Source organism: Anoplopoma fimbria, chromosome 4, assembly GCF_027596085.1.
Source record: "Anoplopoma fimbria isolate UVic2021 breed Golden Eagle Sablefish chromosome 4, Afim_UVic_2022, whole genome shotgun sequence".
Classification (NCBI taxonomy): domain Eukaryota; kingdom Metazoa; phylum Chordata; class Actinopteri; order Perciformes; family Anoplopomatidae; genus Anoplopoma; species Anoplopoma fimbria.
Window position 1 is genome coordinate 21,153,792 of NC_072452.1, and position 22,824 is coordinate 21,176,615.

General features: G+C 39.4%; 1 protein-coding gene and 1 long non-coding RNA gene across 2 annotated transcripts; one reads left to right on the forward strand and one right to left on the reverse strand.

Moving 5' to 3' along the window:
- The first annotated feature begins 1,392 nt into the window (after positions 1-1,392).
- On the forward strand, positions 1,393-5,892 carry LOC129090087 (uncharacterized). Its single transcript, XR_008531179.1, has 3 exons — positions 1,393-1,610; positions 5,046-5,152; positions 5,564-5,892. It is a non-coding gene; the product is annotated as an uncharacterized LOC129090087 (long non-coding RNA).
- Positions 2,797-21,291, reverse strand: egf (epidermal growth factor). Its single transcript, XM_054597594.1, has 22 exons — positions 21,103-21,291; positions 20,657-20,838; positions 19,568-19,795; positions 19,270-19,472; positions 19,023-19,136; positions 18,790-18,912; positions 16,535-16,660; positions 15,526-15,651; positions 15,256-15,392; positions 14,786-14,934; positions 14,339-14,443; positions 13,938-14,161; positions 11,590-11,757; positions 11,112-11,261; positions 10,608-10,775; positions 10,392-10,508; positions 9,708-9,832; positions 9,216-9,379; positions 8,225-8,389; positions 6,197-6,299; positions 5,050-5,146; positions 2,797-4,897 (listed from the first exon to the last, which is right to left on the reverse strand). The coding sequence occupies exons 1-22, from the start codon at positions 21,283-21,285 to the stop codon at positions 4,692-4,694; spliced, it is 3,363 nt and encodes a 1,120-aa protein (XP_054453569.1). The 5' UTR covers positions 21,286-21,291; the 3' UTR covers positions 2,797-4,691.
- Between the last annotated feature and the right edge of the window lie 1,533 nt (positions 21,292-22,824).

Genomic DNA, 22,824 nt, shown 5'->3' on the forward strand with positions numbered 1-22,824 from the left:
TAGGCCGTTTATTAGGTCTGCAGGACCACAGGCCAGAAATGAAGATACCTAATACAACCACTATATTACTAATACAATGAAATATAAATCAGGTGGGTCATCTTACCTGAAAGCACCACTAACCCACTCAAAATAACTTAGATCTTTAGCAATGGTTCCAGCTGACTTTACTGTCCCATGCTGGTCCTCAAATGTTTAAAAAGCTCTTTCATCCTAACAAGAATGCAGTGGAGACTTGTTAGAGTTTGCATATGAATAGCCAACTTTATATTATGATGTATAAGAGTATTAAATACCATACATAAGCAGTTTCAGGACAAAATTAAAATTGACTCCATATCATAGATAAAGGCTATGTTTTTGAATGAATATATATAAAGTATTGGTTGAAAGTTATCAAACACAAATGCAGAAATACATTCTTCTGTTTGACTGGATAGTTTTTAGCTTGCAGTAACGTTCATTGATGTACATTACGTTTGTATGGGCTGTCACTTAAGGGGAAGTTCAGGCTTTAAAACTCCAAATGTTCTCTCCGACTGCCCCCCCCAGGAGACAAAAACCTCAAGGGATCCCCTCAGGTTTGTGACTTTCCCCTCCTCGGTGGTGCACCCATAGATTCTGGCTCATGTATCCATGTCCAACACATGCATTAGTCCCCCTCCCCTTTTGATTTCAAATCTGCCCAAATCCTCGCAAACTAGTGTTACTCTGTCCTGCTCAAGAGCTAGAGGGACCAACTACTGACCTGAAGGATCAGAACAAAGCCTTTGAGTGGGTAGCTAATTCCCTCTTTAGCCCTCATCAGCTGTCCTCGGGGCTGGGATGGAGGCGTGAGTGATGAAGCAAAGCTTGCCCCATCTGGCAGAAAAGTACAAAATTAGCTAATAGAGAAGGAATGAAACTGTTCTAGTTACTTTTATTGTTTTCACATACATGAAATTAACTTTGGGTAACTCAGACTTCACGTTTGTGCCTTCTCTTACTGTGTCTTTCAGATAATCCCTTGGCACAGTCACACCTCCCCTTTTTTAGATGTTTAAAGTATTCAACATCTTAAGCTAAAACTTAAACTTAAAGCTCATACATAGCTAAAACAAGCAACTTTAGTAGAACATTGGGTTTATGAAACTACAATCGTTTCCATACTTTCAACTCAAACATGGACAATTAGTCTGCTGACTGTGGGACAAATTACTGTTGCCAATAAATAATCCAGACACTTAATTTGGTGCAGAATATACCTTTGCCTTCAGTACTTAAAGTATATTTTGATGCTAATACTTATGTACTTTTAGGTAAGTAAGATTATGAATGCAGGACTTTAACTTGTAACCAACTATTTTTTACACTGTGGTTCTGCTTCTCATAATCATGCAGGTTCACCAGAAAGTCCTTCATCTCAGACTCCAGTGGGGCCTCCGGGGGCGACCAGCCTACCGCGGACAGTCACACATCAGGCTGAGCTGCAGCCTTTAACCTGCAGTTGGTCTGCCGGTCTACGCTGGGACCAAACGCAGACACCACACTGCTGCTGGAGGACCAGGCCGGATGGCTAAACCTGCTGGACAGTAGGGGGGCACGAGAGAACCAGAATCAGGATTGATCAGGTCAGACTGTCAGACCCTGCTACATTAAAACGAGAAGTTTTCTAAAGGGACTCTGCTGCTCTTGTAAACACTACCACCGTTCACAGAAAGTGAACGTTTATTTTGGTACCTTTTAAGTAGAAGATCTGAACACTTCTTCCAACACTTGACAAAACACAGTACGATACAGTAAAGAAAGGATTAGATTCCATTTTTGGCGATCATAATCCATTAAGATACGTTTGGATCAGATCTGATATTCATCCTGAGGATCCGATTACACCCATCCTTAGGATAGGCTCGGGAGATCCCTACTAGCAAGTTAGTAGCTTTTAATGTAAAAAAAAACAGGTATTTGTTCAGGTGTTAATAAATTGTCAGGTAGTAAGAGTCGGTGTAAATCTATAGAGTAACAAGCTAAAACGTGTGCAGTCTTAATAGTCCTGCATTATATTATAATGTCCAGTGTTGGTTTAAACTGTTCCACAGATGTTTTGATGATCATTTCCAGAGGATGTAGTGTGTATTGCATTATAGAGAGGTAGTTCTATTATTTTCTCCACCTTATTTATATCAGTGAGGCTGTGCTAAATGACAAACTCCCCTCTGTATAGGTGTAGTCTACCTATTTAATGGGCAACTGTGTGTTTATTTATAATAACATTTAAAACAATGGCACCCACACAGAAGATACAAGACGGAGGCCCCTCGAGGCCCCTGTTACTTACAGTGTCTGTGACTCTATTGCCCCCTGTTGCCCCAATTGAGGAGTAATACAAGATAAATTGACACTGGGCCCAATTTCATCTTTACTTGAAGGCTGAACTGCTGCTGTTTAGAGTGGTGCCCTAACCTATCTGTTAGCTCTAATGGAGGCCAATATATAGATAAGTGTGTCTTGCCAGGAAAATCAATATCGATGTGGCCCCTGATGGTTTTTGAGTTAAAGTGCTTTGTTTTCGGCCATTGCCTCGAAACAAAGAGGCTGTGGGTCCTTCTATTAACAATTCCCAGTCAACCTTGAGACAGAGCGTCGCAGTCAGAGATAGAAATAGAAATAGACAGATGGGGCGGTGGTGGTGGTGGTGGTGGTGGCGGTGGAGGGTTGCAGCACCGGTACCAACATCACTAGAGCGTTAGATTTGGTGGAGGAGGGAGAAGCATCATTGATGGAGCAAGGGCAAGAGCTGTGAAGAAGAGTGCGATGGGGTGTAACGAGACAAAGACTGGCTATGAATGGCCAAAATAATCTTTCAATTATAAGAAGATAATGTCATTAAAAAAGGGTATTTTGCAAAGAAAAGAAAGTTTGGTAAAGAAGAACAGCAAACGTTTAGTACAAGTTAATAGTTCTGATGCGTCCAGTAAACTCAGGTAGATGCCAAATACGTCGCAGTTATTAACAGAGCATGTTTTGTTGTGTGAATATATATTTTTATTGATGGAAATAAAAGCAAGCCTCATCCTGATCATTTTGTAATTCCAGTTATAGTACATAGGGGCTGAAAAGAAAACATAGTCAGAGAATTATATACAGTGTGAATGAAAACTCTGGCAGGAGGTTGTGTTTTCCAAAAAATATATTACCATTATTTTGCTTGTTTGGATATTAAAACTCATACTGACAATGACATTAACTAGAAGTCAATAACAAGAAACCTTCCCTTTCCAAACCAAGCTATCCAGTTCAGTCAATCATCAATCCATCAGTAATCCAGCTCACTGTGCCCTCACTATATTTATAAAAGCATAGATATTAATAGAGCTCTGGCACAAGTAAACAAAGATCTTTTGTATAAAAATAAATATACAATACGCTAACAATACCACACTTGTCAGGTTAGTTGTGTGAGCGGAGTTGAGTTCATGCCCTCAACGTGCTCGCCGTCACGCTCTCTAAAAAATGATCAGGCAGAATGCATATGGTGCATTTGCTGGTTTCATATAGTTGACATCACATTGTGTTCCATGAGCTGATCGACAAGATGAGCAACAAATGATTTGAACTCAGCACAAACGCTGAATTTCAAGATAAAGATGAATACAAGTCCAGTCAAATGTCACACTTCACAAAGCACGGCATGGAGTTTACAAATAGGGAGAACATAAATGTGATTTCTAAACAGCAAAACTAAACGCATCCCTTTTATAACACAAGCAAACGGTTGTTATTATTATATTCTTATGCGTTCCCCCACCAATATTTGATAATTGGGGGGGGGGCAATGGTAGCTCAGCAGATGAAACATGCGGATATATGAGTTGTCGTGACAGAAACATTGTTTGCTTCAGTGCACAAACAGCATTTCTACCTGTTCTTTCATTTATTTTTAAAAGCAAGCAATGGAAGCGTGTTTTCGTATCAAAATATGATCCGATTTCATTCTTTTTGTTTGCTAGTTATGTGTGATTCTTTTCTATATTTTTGCTGACACTTGATAATATACTAAATATCTACTTTGTAACTGTTAGAAATAGACATACTGTACATAGTATATGTATTTTACATGACATACAGTATATGCAGCTACAATATCAGGTATTCGTTAATGCAGGGAAGAGTTTTCTCCAAATACTGTATTTTAGAAAATGAATCATAATATGATATTTTTTTTTCTAGGTATTTGGCACTTAGCTTCAGTTAACATAACGGTCTTAGTGTGTTAACCATTGTTTCCTCTTACTTTGCACCACATTGGTGCAGTTACACTTTCTGCACATAGCACTCTTTCCTTCGTCATGCTAACTGGCCAGTGTTTTATTTTATGTGTAATAGAAAATTACCAAAAAAGAATGTCAATAATTTTCTGTGCACGTATTTATTTATCCTGGGTAATGCTACCAGATACTTGTGTTTAAAATAGCTTTCATGAACTGGTGTGGCATTAATAAATTGTGCGTGTAATAGAACTCTACAGATGAGAGTAGCAAACCAGATGGAACAAATAACCTTATGGGAGGTAACAGCTTTTGTGACATTACTTTCATGTGTGAGGTATGTCTTTTGGTAAAGAAACTCTTAGTTTAGCAGTTTGCACATCAGCCAGATGTTACAGTATGTGTGTGTTTTAACTGTGCAGCTGTGTCGGTCTCTCTGGTAAATTAGGAGGCAGGGGACTCGAGGCTGGGAGTCTGGGAGAGCACCGGTGGCTTGAAAGACGTACAACCATATGAGCTTGACAGAGGCGGACTTGAGTGATGGACAGGGGGTTGCTTGGTCTCCATGGCAACAGCGGACATCATGGAACACTCATACCCTCTGTTGTGTTTGGACAATGTTCCGGACTCGTCAGACGCATGATTGTCACCTTGCATAAAAAACAACATAATTTAGGGATTTTATCGCAAATATCACAGTATAGAAGATTTATCTTTGTTACTTAGTAAGAAGAAAAAAATAAATGATATCAATAATGTCTGAAAAGATGACTGCCAGGCTGTTTCTTTCGGTTTCAGGTACCTGTATCTGAAGAGCAGGATGGACAGACAGCTCTCCTGGGACAGCCCATTGCAGGGATGACCATTCCTTCCACGCCATTGTCTCCCACCATGTAGAACTGTAGGTTTGTACAGTAATTCATTTAGACGTTTTGACTTTTTATTTACTAGATGTAGCCACCAGGAACTGGTGAGTAGGGCAGGTGTAGCCAATTACTGATGTAAGTCTCCGCCCACATAACAGGACATATAAATACAGGCCTAGTGATGGCCAGCTCTTGTTGTCTGGGGTCCTACCACTTCCTGTTTGTGTTGTAAGTTGGCAAACAAAAAGACGTGGCAAAGTATGTACTTTTGGGCTTTAACTTAACAACTAAAACTGGTAGCTTTAAACAGGTTTCATGTTTTGATTGTAGTCACAGCTTTACATGGTTTCAAAACTAATTAAAAAAAACTTGGTTCCTTACTATATATTTTGCATTTATCTTTTATGTTTTGATGTTTTGGTTCATAATTGTAATTTTATTTAATTTCAGAGCCTTTGATCACATGGCCATCGGTATGGTTGTCAGCTGCTGTTTCTAAGATTTATTCTCCACATTTCCCTTTGCAAACCGGAGCCAAAGCACAAGGTTTTTATAGCTTTCAAGCCAGGCCCCAATGATCTGAGGTCCTTATTTGCTGTCACCTGAGTGAAGTGTTTATTCTATTGCATGTTATTTATCTCCACGGAATTAACTTTGTGTGTGCTTTTTAAAAGTGTGGATTCACTGCATGTTACCTATTTTATAAAAGTTGTCGGTTAGGTATTTAAGTTGTATATCACTTGTCCCTACTTCAATAAGTCCTGCTTGAAAGCTTAACAGCCTATTGTTGCAAAATGTTTGTACAATAAAAGATGACTGACTCTCTCTCCGACCTAGTGTCCTTGTTTATGATTTTATTATTTCTTATTCCTGTGTTGTAGTCTAGTAGCTTTGGCGCTTTGCTACATATAGCTCTATTATTCTACATAATACTGGCTTCTTGCTCTTTAGAATGACATGTTTAGTTAGATCAAATGCTCAGAAAATTTCCTCAGATTAATATCTGTTTCTGTGGATGACTTCCTTTACTTAATGTATGTATGTATGTATTTATATGACAGGGCTTGGTGGTGATGGTCTTACCCGAGGCACGCTGGTAGTGGTGGTCTCTGACATGCTCTCATCCGTCACGCTGGTCTCACTCACATTATCCACTGAGGGCTGTTTGTGGAAGAGTTTTCTAGTTCTGCAAAGAGAACAGTCAAAGCAAACATGCAGTATTGTTATTCATTTAGATATCCCAAGGGTCCTCAAACTCACTGAACACGTATATTAACATGTAAATATTCATATATATATATAAATAATCAATCAATGCCACAGAGGTGGTGCCCTTGCAGATAAATTATATATTCAACTTCAACATGAAAAGACTTATGAAATTGACCTGCGCTCTGCATGAGCTGTTCAGTTTAATATCCTGCACCTTTAACTGCACACACAGATGTACTGCAAAAACATGTTATATAAAAAAAAAAGGCCAGAATCTGCAACACAACATTGTTTGTTAAAGTTCTTTCAAAACACACATACTTGTTGACCAGAGGGGCTAAATTTAGTTTTAGAGATAAACTACCCAAAGGTCTGTGTGTTTAAGCTTTTAGTGTATTTGTTTTGCATATTTGAGCCTAAAAAGCCACAGCATGAGAAGAGAGTTGTGTTTTTCAGCCCACACCACTATGTACTGAATGATAGTTTACTTGTGTGTATGTGTTGCACAGGTTGTGAGTTTGGTGGTTTAGTTTCCTCTTCAAGTGCACTTGCACTCAAGTGCAGAAGGCAATTTGAGGCAGAGCTATTGGCGGCCATGTAGCGTTTCCTCTGGGGTCATACCTCACCGGCTCCATTTTGTAGCTGAGAAATGACCTATTTTTATGTGTAATTGCTGTAGAACAAGCTAAACCAAGCATGTAATTGAAAGCGTGCCTCTTCCACAGGGGAGCCGAGAGCGCAAACGCTAGGATGCAGTAGGTGGAGGGGAGGGTTGTGCTTTGTGAGTCAAAAAGAGTGGAGAATGCCAACAGCCTTGTCTGTAAGCCGGCGAAACAAACGCAAAACAAATCAGCTACTTGGAGACAGCTCAGGTGGAAATGAGAGGGAGGAGGGTCACAGCATGTAGTTTACGTATGCTCCTCACTACCGCTAACCAGCGTTGCATGATGCCATTGGTTCCACATGTGATCCGCTCCCTGACCCCCCTGCGGTCAGGCCGAGACACCTACATTACACGGCTCATGCCACCCTGGGTTTGATAGACACCTCTAAATGCTGTCAGCTCATTCATGGCCGGAGCAGCTCCGCCCTGGCTGTCTGTGCTGCCCTGGAGACTCAACACAACCCTGCTGACTGCTTATATTATACAACATTATTGCAATATTTAATGAATGGGCGGATGATACGTACTGTAACAGAGCTCTCTTCTAACCATTGGGGTGGAGAAGCCTTATTAATCCCATAACTGGATTCTCACATTTACCGTTTTAATCAAACCCATTATAAATATAATTTTGGGGACATGAGTATCTCATTATGTCCGGACAAGGTTAGCTTTGCATAATTATATCCTTTTGAGATAACGACTTGGGGAATTTATTATACGGAAGGCAGTTTTGAGCAAATTGTTAAAATGGTCCTGTAGGCTAATTGTAGAACATTTTAGCAGGGAGAATATTTCACATTCTTTGCATTTCTAACTGTAAATGAAACATTATATTCTTGTTTGATTAGTTTCTCCTCCTTTCACCAATCATTTCCTTTACGGCTCATCTCCCTTTTACCATCCTTTCTTCAATGCATTGTTCCTACTATGCTTTTTTTGGTGTCTTCTTCTTTTTAATTTTGACATTCTCCATACAGTATTTTTTTCCTTTTTATCTGTTTTGCTTATTCTTCACTTTCATTTTCATCGTGCTTCCTTCCTCATTCCTACATAATGCTTTGCCATTTGTTCCTTTTCTCTAAACCCTGATTTCTTCCTCCTTAGACTCTTAACAAAGTTCTTTCTTCCTGATTCCCTTTTTCTTCCTCTCCTCACTTCTTCTCTTCATTCAAAATTTCAGTTTTGTACGCCTTGACCCTCATTTACCACTTCTCCTCCGTCTCCCCTCTCACCCGTAACAGTAGGTGACACAGGCAGTGATGGAGAGCAGGGAAACGAGGGCCACCATGCAGGCCGCAATGACCACGTTCCTCTTCTTCTCCTCCTCAGCCTGCTGAAGCTCCCACCACTCCAGGTCACTGAATTGACAACGCTCTCCCATGTAGCCTGAAACACAACTGCAACAGGAGAAAAGACAATACGGAGTGAGTACGTAGATTCTTAATCACAATCTATTACTGAGCAAGTTAGAGTGTACCTAGAAGAGTTCCACTTATTGTGGCACATGCATACGACACATTAAACACATTAATACAATGCAAAAATATAAATACATTTCATTTTAATACATTATGAGCAAGGTTCTGCTTGAGCCTGACTAACTGCACTCATTGGAGGCTCTAAGATAGACTTGAATGAAAGACTCAAATCATAAAATGGATATAACTGTCTCATGTACAGCTGGGTATAGTTATAACATTTGATATGACATCCAAAAAATGTTTCTGCTCATTGAGTTGAAATTTATAACCTTTTTTTTCGTTTATAATAAATACGAAAATGTCAAATTCAGAATCCTCTGTGGTATAGCCTCTTTATCATGAGGTTATGGCTTTAATAATAGGACAATAGTGACACCTACTGGTTGTCCACTGTAGTGAATAACATAAGAGATGAGCAAATAAGAGAGAAAACTCCAGGAAACCTGTAATGTGTGGTGCAGGAAGTACTCTTAATATGGCCTAATATGAATGCCACTTGAAAATAAATACTTTTCAGAAATCATTTAAATATTTTTTTTCTTTTTACAGTTTCAGATACTGCATATTTCAGAATTTAACCAACTATTGTTAACTCTGAAAAGAATGAAGAGCAGCCTATAATTGAACCCATCTACTAAAAAAAACAGATGATCAAATTGTGTCAGCTTGGGAAAGCGACATTATCTCATTTGAACACAAGATATCAGTTAACTGTAAAACTTTAAGATCAGGGGTTATTTACTTGCAAGCATAGGACTCCATTTCAGGAAAGTAGAAGCAGACTCCCTGGTAGAGACAGTAGGACTCATGGGAGGACGGGCAACTCTCTACTGAGTCACTGTTGTGGTGCCGGGTGGAGACATCAGCAGGGCTGCCAGTTGTCACCCATGGAGATGTGGTCTCCAACTCTTAGGATGGGAATGGGGAAATCATGTTCTTTAAATTAGACAAACCTACAGTATGGCGCTGTTACCTTTTCATATCTTTAATAATTGTCTGCTCTTTAGAACACTAGTCCCCCTTTGAGGTGACTTATGGAAACACTGTTTATGATAAAGGGGGTTATATAACATCCTAGTAATGATAGCTGTACTATTGTTAGTTATGTTGGGTCACACTGGATACAAGCTTTGACTCTCTCAACACTCTAAAAAGTACACCAGATGATCAGTAGCAAGAGCAAATACACTTATCCTCTCAAACACAGTTTTTTCTAATACTCCAATGGAGACACACCTTGACATGTCTTCCCATTGCCTTGGTATCCAGCCTGGCACTTGCAGAGATACGTCCCCAAGGCATTTTGGCATTCTGCGTTTTTGTCACATATGTGCGTTCCATATGTACACTCATCAATATCTAAAACAAAAGGAGAATAGACATAAAATTGTACAATATTTTACAATTTTATGTATACATTCTATGCCACCAGCTCATCAAAATGAGCATTCATTATTTTCTTTAGCAATATGATCAAACAGAAGAATTGTGATTGACTTCTCCATAACTAGGCATGCACCTCTCTGATACATTGGTGAAAGTATTGTTTTTATCTATCAAATTAGTTGACACTTGACCTCCTGAATGCTGCATACAGACAAAAAGAGCAAACACACAAACTGGTCGAGTGATATTTATTGACTTTCCTATTAGCCATTTTGGCTTTAGGTCCTGTTTTAAATATTGTGACTATCTTTGCTTCCAGAGCAGCTCTGCCTCTGTGTAATGTTTTTTTAATGTTTAAAACTCAACTCCGCTTCATTCCCAGTGCTGTCAGCTATGACAAAATGTGCAATTTCACCCCACTGCTGCTGAAAGTGGGATAAAAGTGTTTCTGTGTCAAAATGTAATCCCATAAGTTTTCTTCAAGATATGTTACTTTCTCCCAATACACATTTGTAGGACCAGAAATACTCACCCACACACGACTGTCCATCACCCGTAAGCCCATCTAGACATAGACAGGTTGGGCTCCCAGCACGCAGCAGGCACTGAGCATTTACATCACAGCGATGCGAGTAACACTCATTCTGGTCTGACGGAGACGGGGACATATGGAATCATACACATTTTAGTTAGTATGACATCTAAGATTGGGAAGAATCAGAACCGATCTGCACTGTTACACTGTTACCTGAAACCATGGTGTCTGTGAAGAGAGTTGGCTCACTGCTTTCTTCAGAGTTTAGATCAGGCTCAGCTTCATCAGTTGACAGCCCGGGTGTTGTCAGGGGTGCGCTCTCATCGTGGAGTGTTTCGTTTTTGAGAGACGTTGAATCGGTGGATTCACTGTCTCCAGATTCTACACAATGAATTCATATAGTTAACACAAGCATTCATCATTAGTCAGTTGAACCTCAAAGCTTATGAAGTACAGCACCAGTCAAAAGTTTGGACACACCTTCTCATTCAATGGTTTTTCTTTATTTTTATTCTTTTCTACATTGTAGATTAATATTGAAGACATCCAAAACTATGAAGGAACACATATGGAATTATGTGGTAAACAAACAAATGCTCAACAAACCAGAATATGTTTTATAGTTTAGATTCTTCAAAGTAGTTGAATGAGAAGGTGTGTCCAGACTTTTGACTGGTACTGTATATACACTTAAACGAGCTAGGTAAAATGTAGCACCTGTTGTCCCATTCGAAGCGTCGGCTGGCAAGCAACTTTTTCCATCGACTGACAGGATGTAGCGTGACAGACAGGAGCAGTGGGCGAATCCCAGTTTGCTTTCACACACCTGGGCACAACCTCCATTCAGGTGAAGGCAAGCGTCTGCCCCTGAAGATGTGGAATGCAAAATCCCAATCTGAAGCTCAATCATACATTTAATGGATGACTTGTTTTGTTTTGATTTAGCGTTAATATCAAATGCTTTACAGCTTATTTTTTTAGAAATTGACCATCTATGATGAATGTGCAGGAATTTGTTTCGTCAATGTTTTTTTTGCATAGCTAAGTAAATTCTGATACATGTGGTAGAAAGACAGACGAGGCTGCAGAATATACTCCTCACAATGCACAATCTTCCATCTTGCGATCATCCTTTTTAAACCTCAGTGTATAATTTCTGCACGAATGGATCTCTAAAATGAATCCCTCTCTGTACCTGGTTTAGCAAGGGGATGAACCACCACAATGGACGCTGGTTGGACCATGTTGCCGTGGATTCGTTGCAGTTTTCTCCCAGTCCGCTTGTGTACGCTCCTCAGCTGCCGGTGCTCCCGATCGGACATCCACAACCTGTCCTCAAACACTGCAAGGTCAAAAGGTCGACCTGGAGGAATCGGAAGAGACACCCAGTGTTTCAAGGTGAGAAGTGTTCTATATCTTGTGTTCATATTATCTAAGACAGTGCTGTTATTGCAAGGAAACTAGTTAAAGAGGGAATTCAACATAACTGAATTCTGGGAACACATTCATTATTTTAATTTCTCCCTCTTCTTTGGCTCTTAAACTCTTAAATTCAGTTTGTTCGTCTTAGCCTTACTTCGTCAGGCTCAGTTCTGTTTATGTCTGTCTAAGGCGCACTCTGTCAGGCTTAAGTTAGCGTCTACCGGACTCAGCTGTATTACATCGGCCTCAAGTGTAGTTTTCTCCAGGTTTTGTTTTACTTTGCACTTGAGCTCTTCACGAGTCCAAAAATGTATGCCAAAGACCCAGAACTGTACTCGCCGGAAGTAAACCCGATGGGTCTATTATCTAAAACTCTGATTCATGTAGAACCGGGAAATGTCAGACTTAAATGTATCCGGGAGACACAGACCCGATCAGCACCAATTTCACAGCAGATTTTTATAAACAATTTTACGTACATTTTCTGGGTGACAGACGACAAACACAACTTGTTAAAAGTAAGCTCTGCAGTTTTGTTACAAACAACCTCTTGGACTGTTTGCAATTTTGAGCTATACTAAAGATGGCTTATTGCCACGTTGGCGTTGATCATTTGCAATCTTCTAGGCTCTTTCGAGTCTGACCTTTGCGTTCTGTCGGTCTGACCTTTAACAGTATTTACATCATTATCTGCGTGTCTGATCGGCCGGGTACTCTCAGATCCACTCTGGTATTACACATACTGTTAAAACAGACCTGGAATCCTCAGGGCGCCCTTAGTTAACCAGCTAAAGCGTTTACTATGAAGGCTTAGTCCGTAAGGCCCTGAGCCTTCCTCGTAGCACTTATCAGGCTTAAGTTAGCGTCTACCGGACTCAGCTGTATTACATCGGCCTCAAGTGTAGTTTTCTCCAGGTTTTGTTTTACTGTGCACTTGAGCTCTTCACGAGTCCAAAAATGTATGCCAAAGACCCAGAACTGTACTCGCCGGAAGTAAACCCGATGGGTCTATTATCTAAAACTCTGATTCATGTAGAACCGGGAAATGTCAGACTTAAATGTATCCGGGAGACACAGACCCGATCAGCACCAATTTCACAGCAGATTTTTATAAACAATTTTACGTACATTTTCTGGGTGACAGGTGACAAACACAACTTGTTAAAAGTAAGCTCTGCCTCAGCCATAAGAAATATCTCTTGGACTGTTTGCAATTTTGAGCTATACTAAAGATGGCTTATTGCCACGTTGGCGTTGATCATTTGCAATCTTCTAGGCTCTTTCGAGTCTGACCTTTGCGTTCTGTCGGTCTGACCTTTAACAGTATTTACATCATTATCTGCGTGTCTGATCGGCCGGGTACTCTCAGATCCACTCTGGTATTACACATACTGTTAAAACAGACCTGGAATCCTCAGGGCGCCCTTAGTTAACCAGCTAAAGCGTTTACTATGAAGGCTTAGTCCGTAAGGCCCTGAGCCTTCCTCGTAGCACTTATTGCATTCGTATTAGTTGTTGCACTTACTGTATTCGTATCAGTTCGCTGCACTTATTGAATTCGTATTTGTTTACTGCACTTATCCTATTCGTAGTAGTTTGTAGCACTTATTATATTCGTATTAGTCTGTTGCAATTATTGTTTTCGTAGTAATTTGCCTCTGCACTGTACTTTTGCTCTGGTTTATGCTTTAGGATGCTTGTTTAAGAAAGGAGATGCACTTATGACTTCTGGTGACTAGTAGTTCTCTTGAATACCTATGTTGAATACACTTCCTGTAAGTCGCTTTGGATAAAAGCGTCTGCTAAATGACTGTAATGTAATGTAATGTAATGTAAGGCAGCTGCCAGGGTTAGAGGTTTGTCCTGTGGCCTTTTGCTAAATGTCATCCCCTCTCTCTTCCCCCTGCCTTTTCTGCCCCAAAAATAATAATACAAAAAAAAACAATCGGTGACCCGAACCCACATGTGTCCCTGGTCTAGGATTTCAGTTATACCCGTAAAGATCTCTACCTTGTACCTAAAGACAAGCAAATCTACCCAGAATTGCAATATTATGATCAAACTTATTTGGTCAATACAGTGGACTTGTATATGTGTGTGTATGTGTCACACAAGCCTCACCTACTTGGTTCTCTAACAGGACCCGTCGATCTGAACCATCCAGAGCAGCAGACTCCACCAGGCCACTCCTCTGGTCGCACCAGAACAGACGATCCTCCGTGAAATCGATGGTGAGGCCGCTTGGTGACACAAGGTTGGTGCGAGCGATGACATTACGGCCTTTCCCCTCCAAAGAGGCACTTTCCACGACAGGATGGGCCCCAATATCGGTCCAGAACAGCTTCCTCAAATAGTCAAGGGAGTGAGTGTAAATTAGGCATAGGAGATGAATGAATCCCACAGAACCTCAAGGTGTTACATGCTATAAACACAGCTGTTTTTGGATGTCAGATGAAATCCCTCTAGCTGAGTTTGTAGTTTAAATTTCTGGAACTATGACACTCATACAGCCTCACACTCACTTTGCCAAAGGATGAACTGCGATTCCTCTCGGTTTTTCCAGCCCTTTGCTTACGATGGTTTCTCTGTGTAGCCCAGTTAAGGTACTGCGGTCAACAGTTGATTGGCTGGAGGTCAAAAAGACACAGAAGTGTCAAACGGAAAACAAAAAGCATATCAATTCTGACAATGATGAGCAATGCAACTGTTGCTTAAAGATACTATGAAAAACAACTACTAATGTTTACTCTTAAAAGTCAGTGTGGATTGTCCAAATTGTGGATCTGTTTGAGGTTTAAAAGAAACAAAACAGAATAATAAAATCTAATATGACCTGAGTATCAAAATCAACTGTTTTCCGAAAAAAAACACATTGAAATACAAATGGTTAGGTTAAAACTTTCAGCACTTAATGAAACAACCTTTTCATGATTTATCCTCCACATTTACTGTGTGCAAACAACACCCACCCTTTATCCGTCCAGTACATCCTACGGTGGACCCAGTCGATCGCCAGTCCCTCTGGAGAGTCCAGACCATCAGAGACAAGAACGTCTCTCGACCCGCCGTTCAAATCGATCCGCTCAATTGTCTTCTGGCTTGCACTAGCAAAGTACACCTTCAAATTGCATTCAAAAAAAATATTAAGAAATGCATTCAGTATTTAAAATAAATGAAAATATTAAAGATGTTCCGTATCACTCCAATATAAAGTAGAAAAGATAGTTTTTCATTAAACAGGCCGTCAAATGACAGTGTCTGTCCACTAGGTGTCCCTGTTTGTCTGCACAACAACCTGAATCTGGCCTTCCTAAGTTTTGTTACTCCAGAGGACTTCTGACACCTTAGGGCAGTATAGTACCAACTGTCATACTATTCTCTCTTCTGAAAACATCTGAAACATAACAGCAGTAAAAGATCTAAGAAGTTTCCACCTTACATTTTTCTGGATAGGATCATAGTCCAAAGCTATGATTGTCGCTCTTGGATCCTCCACAATGATTTGATCCCCAGTGCCTTCAGGATTAATTTGTCGTATATCCACTAGATTGGCAACTAGTAGATAAGGTGGTGGTCCTGAAGAATACAAATACATTATTTTACGATTAGATGTGCTGCAGTAGATGTAAACCCACTGTCATTTGCGTAAAGTGTTTATCCGTGTGGGCTTATCCGCCTCAGCTGACGGCTTTGCCATAGCATGACTCACCAGAGGCAATGCAGCGCTTGCCATCTTGGTGGAGCTGGTAGCCAGGCAGACAGCCACACCGCCACCCACTAGGTGTGACAGGAGTACAGAGCTGACTGCAACCGCCTCTGTCTGCAGACAAGCAGCCTGCAACGGCAACAAAGTGTGTTACACATAGTCACACAGATAAGCCTGTGTTTTCACATAGAGGCCTCATTTTCTAACGACACTTTGATACTTTACTGTATATCTTATTACTGGTAAGACAACATTTGCATGTCTCTTTCCTAATCTTACTTGCTCTATTACGGGATACAAAAACTGAAGCTATGGAATTAATTCTTATTCAGTCCAGTTAAGAAAGGCAGCTTTCTTGTTTACAGCATTATCCACTGTGCCACTGTGGCGAATCATTGGCCACAGAATATCTCTCAAATTTGAAAGAACCAAAAATCTTTAGGCAGGCGAATTTAAACCTCTAATAAAACCTCAGTCTCCATAGATCATGTATTACTCTGAATTGATTACATCACTTGTTTGATAAGGATCTGTTAGGCAGTAATGCAAAGCCACCTGATGCTTCCAGACTTTTGATCCGTCTCACCTCAGCTTGACCACTTTAATCCAACTCTTAACTACATTATATTTAGATGGCTAGAAATAACATAGGGATTACAATATTAGCTTATCAAAATGACCAAAAATCTGACACAACGTGCTGTTGCATTAAATCATTCCTAGTATAAGTAAATGTAATTAGTTTTGTTGTTTATATTATTGTACTACATTTATATTCTACTATGTTTATAGTGTAAGAAAATAAATATAATAATAATGATTCTTTATGCATTGAGCTTTAGCATTTAAACACAGGAAAAAAAACAACTTTATATACAGGTGTATTACTGAATGTTAAGCACTAAATGGCAAATTATTAGCAATATAATTAATAAATAATATAATATATATGAATATTATGTTAATTTTTATTTCAGAATAAACAGCTGATTAACTGTAATATAGTCCTTACCGGTACAGGCTTGTCCATCCTCCTGTAGTGAAGATCCCTCAGGACACACACAGACAGAACCCTCGTCTGTTGTCAGGCATCCATTGCCACACTTCCTGGTCATATTGCCATCACATGGTATAATTTCTGATAGTGGAAAGAAAATCAAGTTCTTAAAATATTGTTATTTTCCATTATTACAATAATGGTATCTGATGAGTTAAAGCTTTATGAGTTAAAATCCCAGAAAACATAGGAATGGCCAACAAAAGTTAGAGAATGTGCTCTTATAGATCAGTTCATTTCGGGCCATACCACGAGATCAAAGGGATGTTATGTGTTCGAGAATTTTCCAGGTTATTTGGAGGCTCAGCAGGTTGTAGAATCTAACAGCCGGATGGTCAACAAGCTTCTTAGTGAAATCCCTTTATGAAGTCAGCCCTAACCCTATCAAAACAGGTGAATGTGTGATGAGAATGCAGTCAAAGCCCAAACAGTGAAGGATGATGTGATGTTAGCTCACATGAGCGTGGTATGTCCTGAGCCCGCAATGGCCATGAATACAGAGGCAGACTGTACAGATATGAATCTGATGTGAAATAGTTACAGTATCTGTTGCTCTGCCTCTGACTGGTAACTTCTCCCTAGTGGTAACGGGTAAAAATGATTCTAGCCTTCCAGCTTCTTGCTGTTTTGAGGTACATTTCTTTAATGAAAAGATGTAATTTCCCTGACTAAATACTGCACTTTGAACATAATAATAATAATAATAATAATAATAATAATAATAATAATAATAATAATAATAATAATAATAATAATTAAATACACTAGGACTGTTCTATATATAAAAATAAAAAACAACTGAAAGTCAACATGAAAATATAATGCTCTACTCTCAAAATCAACGAATAATTGGGAAAATAATAATTAAAAAATGTTTTTTTCCCATTTGTATTTTTATTTAATCAAAAATAAGAGATGTTAGCAGCCCGGCTTTAAACTCTGCCACTTAATCTCTGTTGTCGCCTCTATTGTCTATCCTGCCACTTGGCTGCATGTTTGTTTTCTTCTGGACCTTGGCAAAGGTGCTTAACAGCTTAGGACAGACAAAGCTGCTGACCAGATATGTTCCCATTGCAAATGTCACCTCGTCATCTAATCTCATTGTGTATGTGAACCTCCCCCTGCCTCATGGCTGTGTGGTTAGAAGAGAAGAGATTTCCCATGTGTTTTAGTATGTTGTAAAGTTAAGTGCTGTCCAGACATTTACACTATGGTTTCAGGGTAAACTAGAACAAAAAAAATAATTGTCTTTCCAGTTTATTTAACTAAATACATATTCTCTATAAATTCCCTCATGATTGCAGTACGTTTGTGCAAAAGCATTAGATTGTCTGAGTATCTGCTCACTGAAAACAATCGGTTGTTTAATGCATGCAGACAATAGACCTTTATTATGGCAGAGAGGAATGACCAAACACAGAATGAGATCGAAAAACTATTTGGAATACCTGGATTAGTAAAACAATCAAAATATCTCCAAACAGCACATGTTTTAGTGTAGCACTGATTTTTAAGCCAACAGATATTGGTCTATTCCTAAAATGGCTGAGAATATGTTAACTAACTTAAATACCTTACATAGCTTCTCAGCCTAAGCAGAACTAGACCTTTAGTGACAAAGTGTCCCTGTTTTGACCCAAATAACTTAACACACAATTGACAGCTCACATAAGTCTGGTCCAGTATGTTTAGCATATGACCCAGCCTTTTTATTGGCTCCGTGGGGTCAAAGTAGTGTCTAGGGGACAAATGCCACCTTTCAAAGCACGACAAAAAAGAAGAGGTTCCAATCTGAAACCAAAGCTGCTTTCATACTGCTGACCAAAACAAAAGCGCAAGTGTTGCCACTATTTGACTAAAACACATTTTTTTCTTTTCTCCTTCTTTATTTGGAAAATGGACAACTCTGGACATTTATTATGCAATCCTGCTTCACATATCACTTGACTTAGCTTCACATTATATGATAGTATTATATTGAATACTAATACTGGAAATGCATGAATTCTTTAGTCTGTACCCAGTGAACTTCATCACTCCACAACAAACCGCAAGTACTAACTAGCTTTTATGCTTTAAATAACTTCCTGTGTGAAGACCACAAAAATTCTATTATGGAAACAAAAGTAAAGCTATTAAGAATCTAGACTGGATAGAATAGGATTGAAATGAGTTAACATAATAACAATAACATAATATTTCCACTATACCTCCACACGTCTTCCTGTCCGGTAGGAGGGCATATCCTTTAGGGCAGGTACAGAAATATGAACCTGGGATGTTTTCACAACCAAGAGAGCAGCCGTGGTTCCAGTGCGCACATTCATTCACATCTATGGCACAAACAGACAAATATGGTGATATAACCATATTTTCGTAATGCTCTTCTGGGTAATAGAGTGCAAATTGTGAGACTCATTCCAACTTCGGTAATGATACCAACCTTCACAATAAGTGCCTTGCTTACTGAGAGCAAAGCCTTCACTGCACTGGCACGTCTCTAGCTCGACTCCATTGGAACACACATTCACGCAATTTCCGCTGTGCTCGTCACAACCTGTTTGAAAGGGTCATTGGTAAAACATTACTAAAGTATGATCATTTGAGACGTTATTAAAGTAAATGTAAATACAAGAGGTTAAATTGAGAGAGGCTACAGAGTAATTTAAATGTCAAAGTTCAGCTGTAACCTGGAAAAGATGATTGGGAGTCTGCCATTGGCTGGCTGAGGGGATGCACCACCTTGATATTAACTGGAGGTTTTGCCATCTGTTTTATGTTAACATTCAGTGGCTCTCCACCAGCGTACTTGTTTACTTGTTTAATAACCCGAGATGCTGCATCAGTGTAGTACAAGTGCTCCAGAAAAACTGATATCCCCAGAGACTGAGACCTGACCAAAGGGGACAAAAACAAAATCATTTAATCCCACTGTGCTAACAACAATATAACGATAAATAAGTAATGGGAATACATCAATATTCTCACCGTAGTGGCTGAGCTATGATGTGCAGGACGTTGCCGTTGTAATCACAAGAGGCGATGGCACTTTCTCCTTGTAGACCAAACTGAACCCAGAACAGTCTTTTGTCCTCTCGGTCAAGCGACAGGGCCTCCAGTTGTTCTGCTATCTTAATAAGTGTAGTTTTCATCCGTCCGTTCACATCAGACCGCTGGATACTTGGGGTCATCCCGCCAGACAGCCAAAAAAGAAACCTGCAAAATATTAGTTTTGAATTGAGAAAGGACTTTGCAACTAGCCATTTCCAAATTTCTCTATTTTCTTTTTTCTAGTGGTTTGCTCGCTTTGTTACAAAATAGTAGCTGCTTCTACTAATGTCTCTGTTTGGCTCTTTTCTCCTTTTAATACGTTGAGTTGTCATGTCAAAATTTTGGTAAATTATGATATTGTTTTTTTTGCGTCGTGGCTATAAAGATATGATAAGGCTATATACCTTCACACCTGTTCTTTCATCATGGTGGGCACCTCTCCAACACTGCTGTGCCTTCCTCACTCACACTCTCATATGAATACTAACAGGAATGGCCCCAAATCGCTTCATAATCCTTTTGCCTCATAGTCATATTATAGTAATGTTTAATAAATTATAACACACCCCACAGTCATTTAAGTAAAAAAAAAGTAAACCTGCTCTTGGCATTTTATTTCTTGGAGAAATATTCCAAATGTTAATATAAATCCTTCACTTTTGCATATCCACTCAGGGGCATGAATATGGACAGTGCGGGGCAGAGAGCAGGCTGGGAAAATGAGATTAATTCTCAGGAATATGCCTGAATTCACAGAACTCACTTTAACTGAAAATGGTGCTATTTGCTATATAAGCCCTGGTTAAGGCAAACCCATCTCCATCATAGTTTTCTTTTTTTGGCAGGGTAAAATAATAACAAAATGACATGCTTATTCGTCATGAACTATAAAACAAACTATAAATGAACTATATGATATATGCAAGGATTGCTTGGTAGTGTTGACGTTGTCTAATGTTAATCTGCCTATATGAGAAAAACGTGCCATCGTGAGAAACATTAAAAGTGTAATACAGAGTAGATTACCTGTTAGTGGGGTCAACGTTTATAGAATTTGGTTGGGTCAAGTGTCTTAAAAGAGTCCTTTCATTTTTCCCATTTATATCCATTGTTTTGATTTTTCCCTTTTCTCCACTTGTCCAATAAACACGGTTCCAAATCCAGTCCACTGCAAGGCCCGAGATATGTTTGCCAGATGAGTACAGTTTCTGGAAAACAAACATTAAAATTAAAATGATCCTAATCAAACCAAAGAGGAATTCATAATTGCTGAATATCAAGAAACATAAGTATAAGATTTGAGTTTTGGTAGTTTCATTTTAGGAAGGGTCTTCTTTAGAGTCCTATATATTTGTTTACTCTGTTCATTAACGGCTATACTGATGCGTTGAATGACTAAATCTCAGACAAGGGACTGGAATCTATTCGCGGCAGCTACGTTCTCTCCAACTTTATAGTAGTTACATATTCACCTGTCGTGGTGCTCCTCTCACTGACGCCTTGTAGATGACCCCAGTGTGTTTGTCAGCCCAGTAAACTCTCTCCTCTCTGAAATGAAAGTCGAGCAGGATGGAGCTTCCCACTCCAGCTAGTAGCCTTCTCTGGTTCTTCCCATCGAGGTCCATCCGATGAATAGCTTTCCCATGGCCGAACATCAGGAACGGCTGTGAGGCTTTACAAAATATAACATCACATGTCTGTCGTAAATATTATGAATTCCATTCTTAAGGCCCTAAAACACAAAGCAAATGTACTTTCAAAGGCTCATATTTGTTGACTTGACTACATTTGGTTATAGTGATTATTTGAATTATATAAATGCATTAAAAATGAAAAAAAAATGAAATCCGCTTGATTGCAGTCAGCTACAACATTGCAAACATGAGTTTATGGTATCAATCCCTAGTTTTAAGTCTTTATCAGCATGATGTTCATTTAGTAAATTATGGTCCCATTTAGTCCCATTCAATGGACAATAAAGCGGGATATGATTTAGAGGGTGGCTACCTTGTGATCAACGGTTTGCTACCACGGTTTTTGGTTTGGGAGTTGTACATGTTTTTCGTCTTAGAACTTAAACCTCCAGCCTCTCGTGTCACTTGTGTTTGTAAAAAGCCAAGATGCCGATGGCCAGAAACCAAGATAGCATTGGCCAATGTCTTGAACTCGATGCTTCAAAACTGCAGTCCACAAACCAATGGGTGATGTCTCTGTGACTACCTCCACTTCTTATTTACACTTTATGGATCTCTATTGTGAAAATAAGTAACGATAAAGCTAGACTTTAAAAAAAAATATCATTAATATAAGCACCAGCAGGTCAAATTCAACCCTATAGAGAATGCAGTCATCTTTGTGCTGTTCATTTTGCGTGTATAGATTAATCTTTGTTGCTATAGCCTTTTTTGCCTTTTGTCTGCTACTTCAATAGAGCTGCGCCATAAGTCATAGGCTAACCTTCCTTTGATTATGATTGTTGTTGTGAGTAGCATAAAGGGACGACAACTATAGAATGTCATTATACAACCCTGTGTAGAAAATCCATACATTCTACTAGCGGGTACATTTGACTCGGTGGTATACAGCCACCTCTGGCAGTTCTAGTATTAATGAAATGAATTCCAGGGACAGGAAGGTAACCATGGCAGCATTTAACATGTCAACAGCGGCTTCTTCCCTCTTTGTGTCACGCCGCAGTTGTCGTTAAATTTGTCAAATTATCTTGTTAAATAGCCCATTCAAGGCTGTAATGGGATGAAGTTCAAGGCAGACTCGGCTGCCTTTGGATAAAACATCATCCCTTAGAACCAAATCACTCACTGAATCTTTTGATTCTCATAATATCTGCAATGAATGAAATGAATGGCTCAAGTGGTAAAAGTTAGGTTTCTGCTTCAGTACATAACATTCACATACTATGGTTCTGATAAACAGTTTTGAGCAGCAAAACATTTCTATGTTTGTAAATGGAATGAGTGGACGTCCATTCCAACAAGTCAGTTGCTGGAAAGACTGAGTTAAATTTCATAATACAGAGATTCAGTTTGCTCTAGAGCCCATTAAACTTTGACAAACTCTGACGTGAGGCCAAATCTGTGGTCGCTGTCTGGATGACTTTTGATGAAAGGTTCGCTGTCATGGGCAACCATGGATACCACTCTTAACTCTGTGGAATGAAGAAAACAATGAGAAAC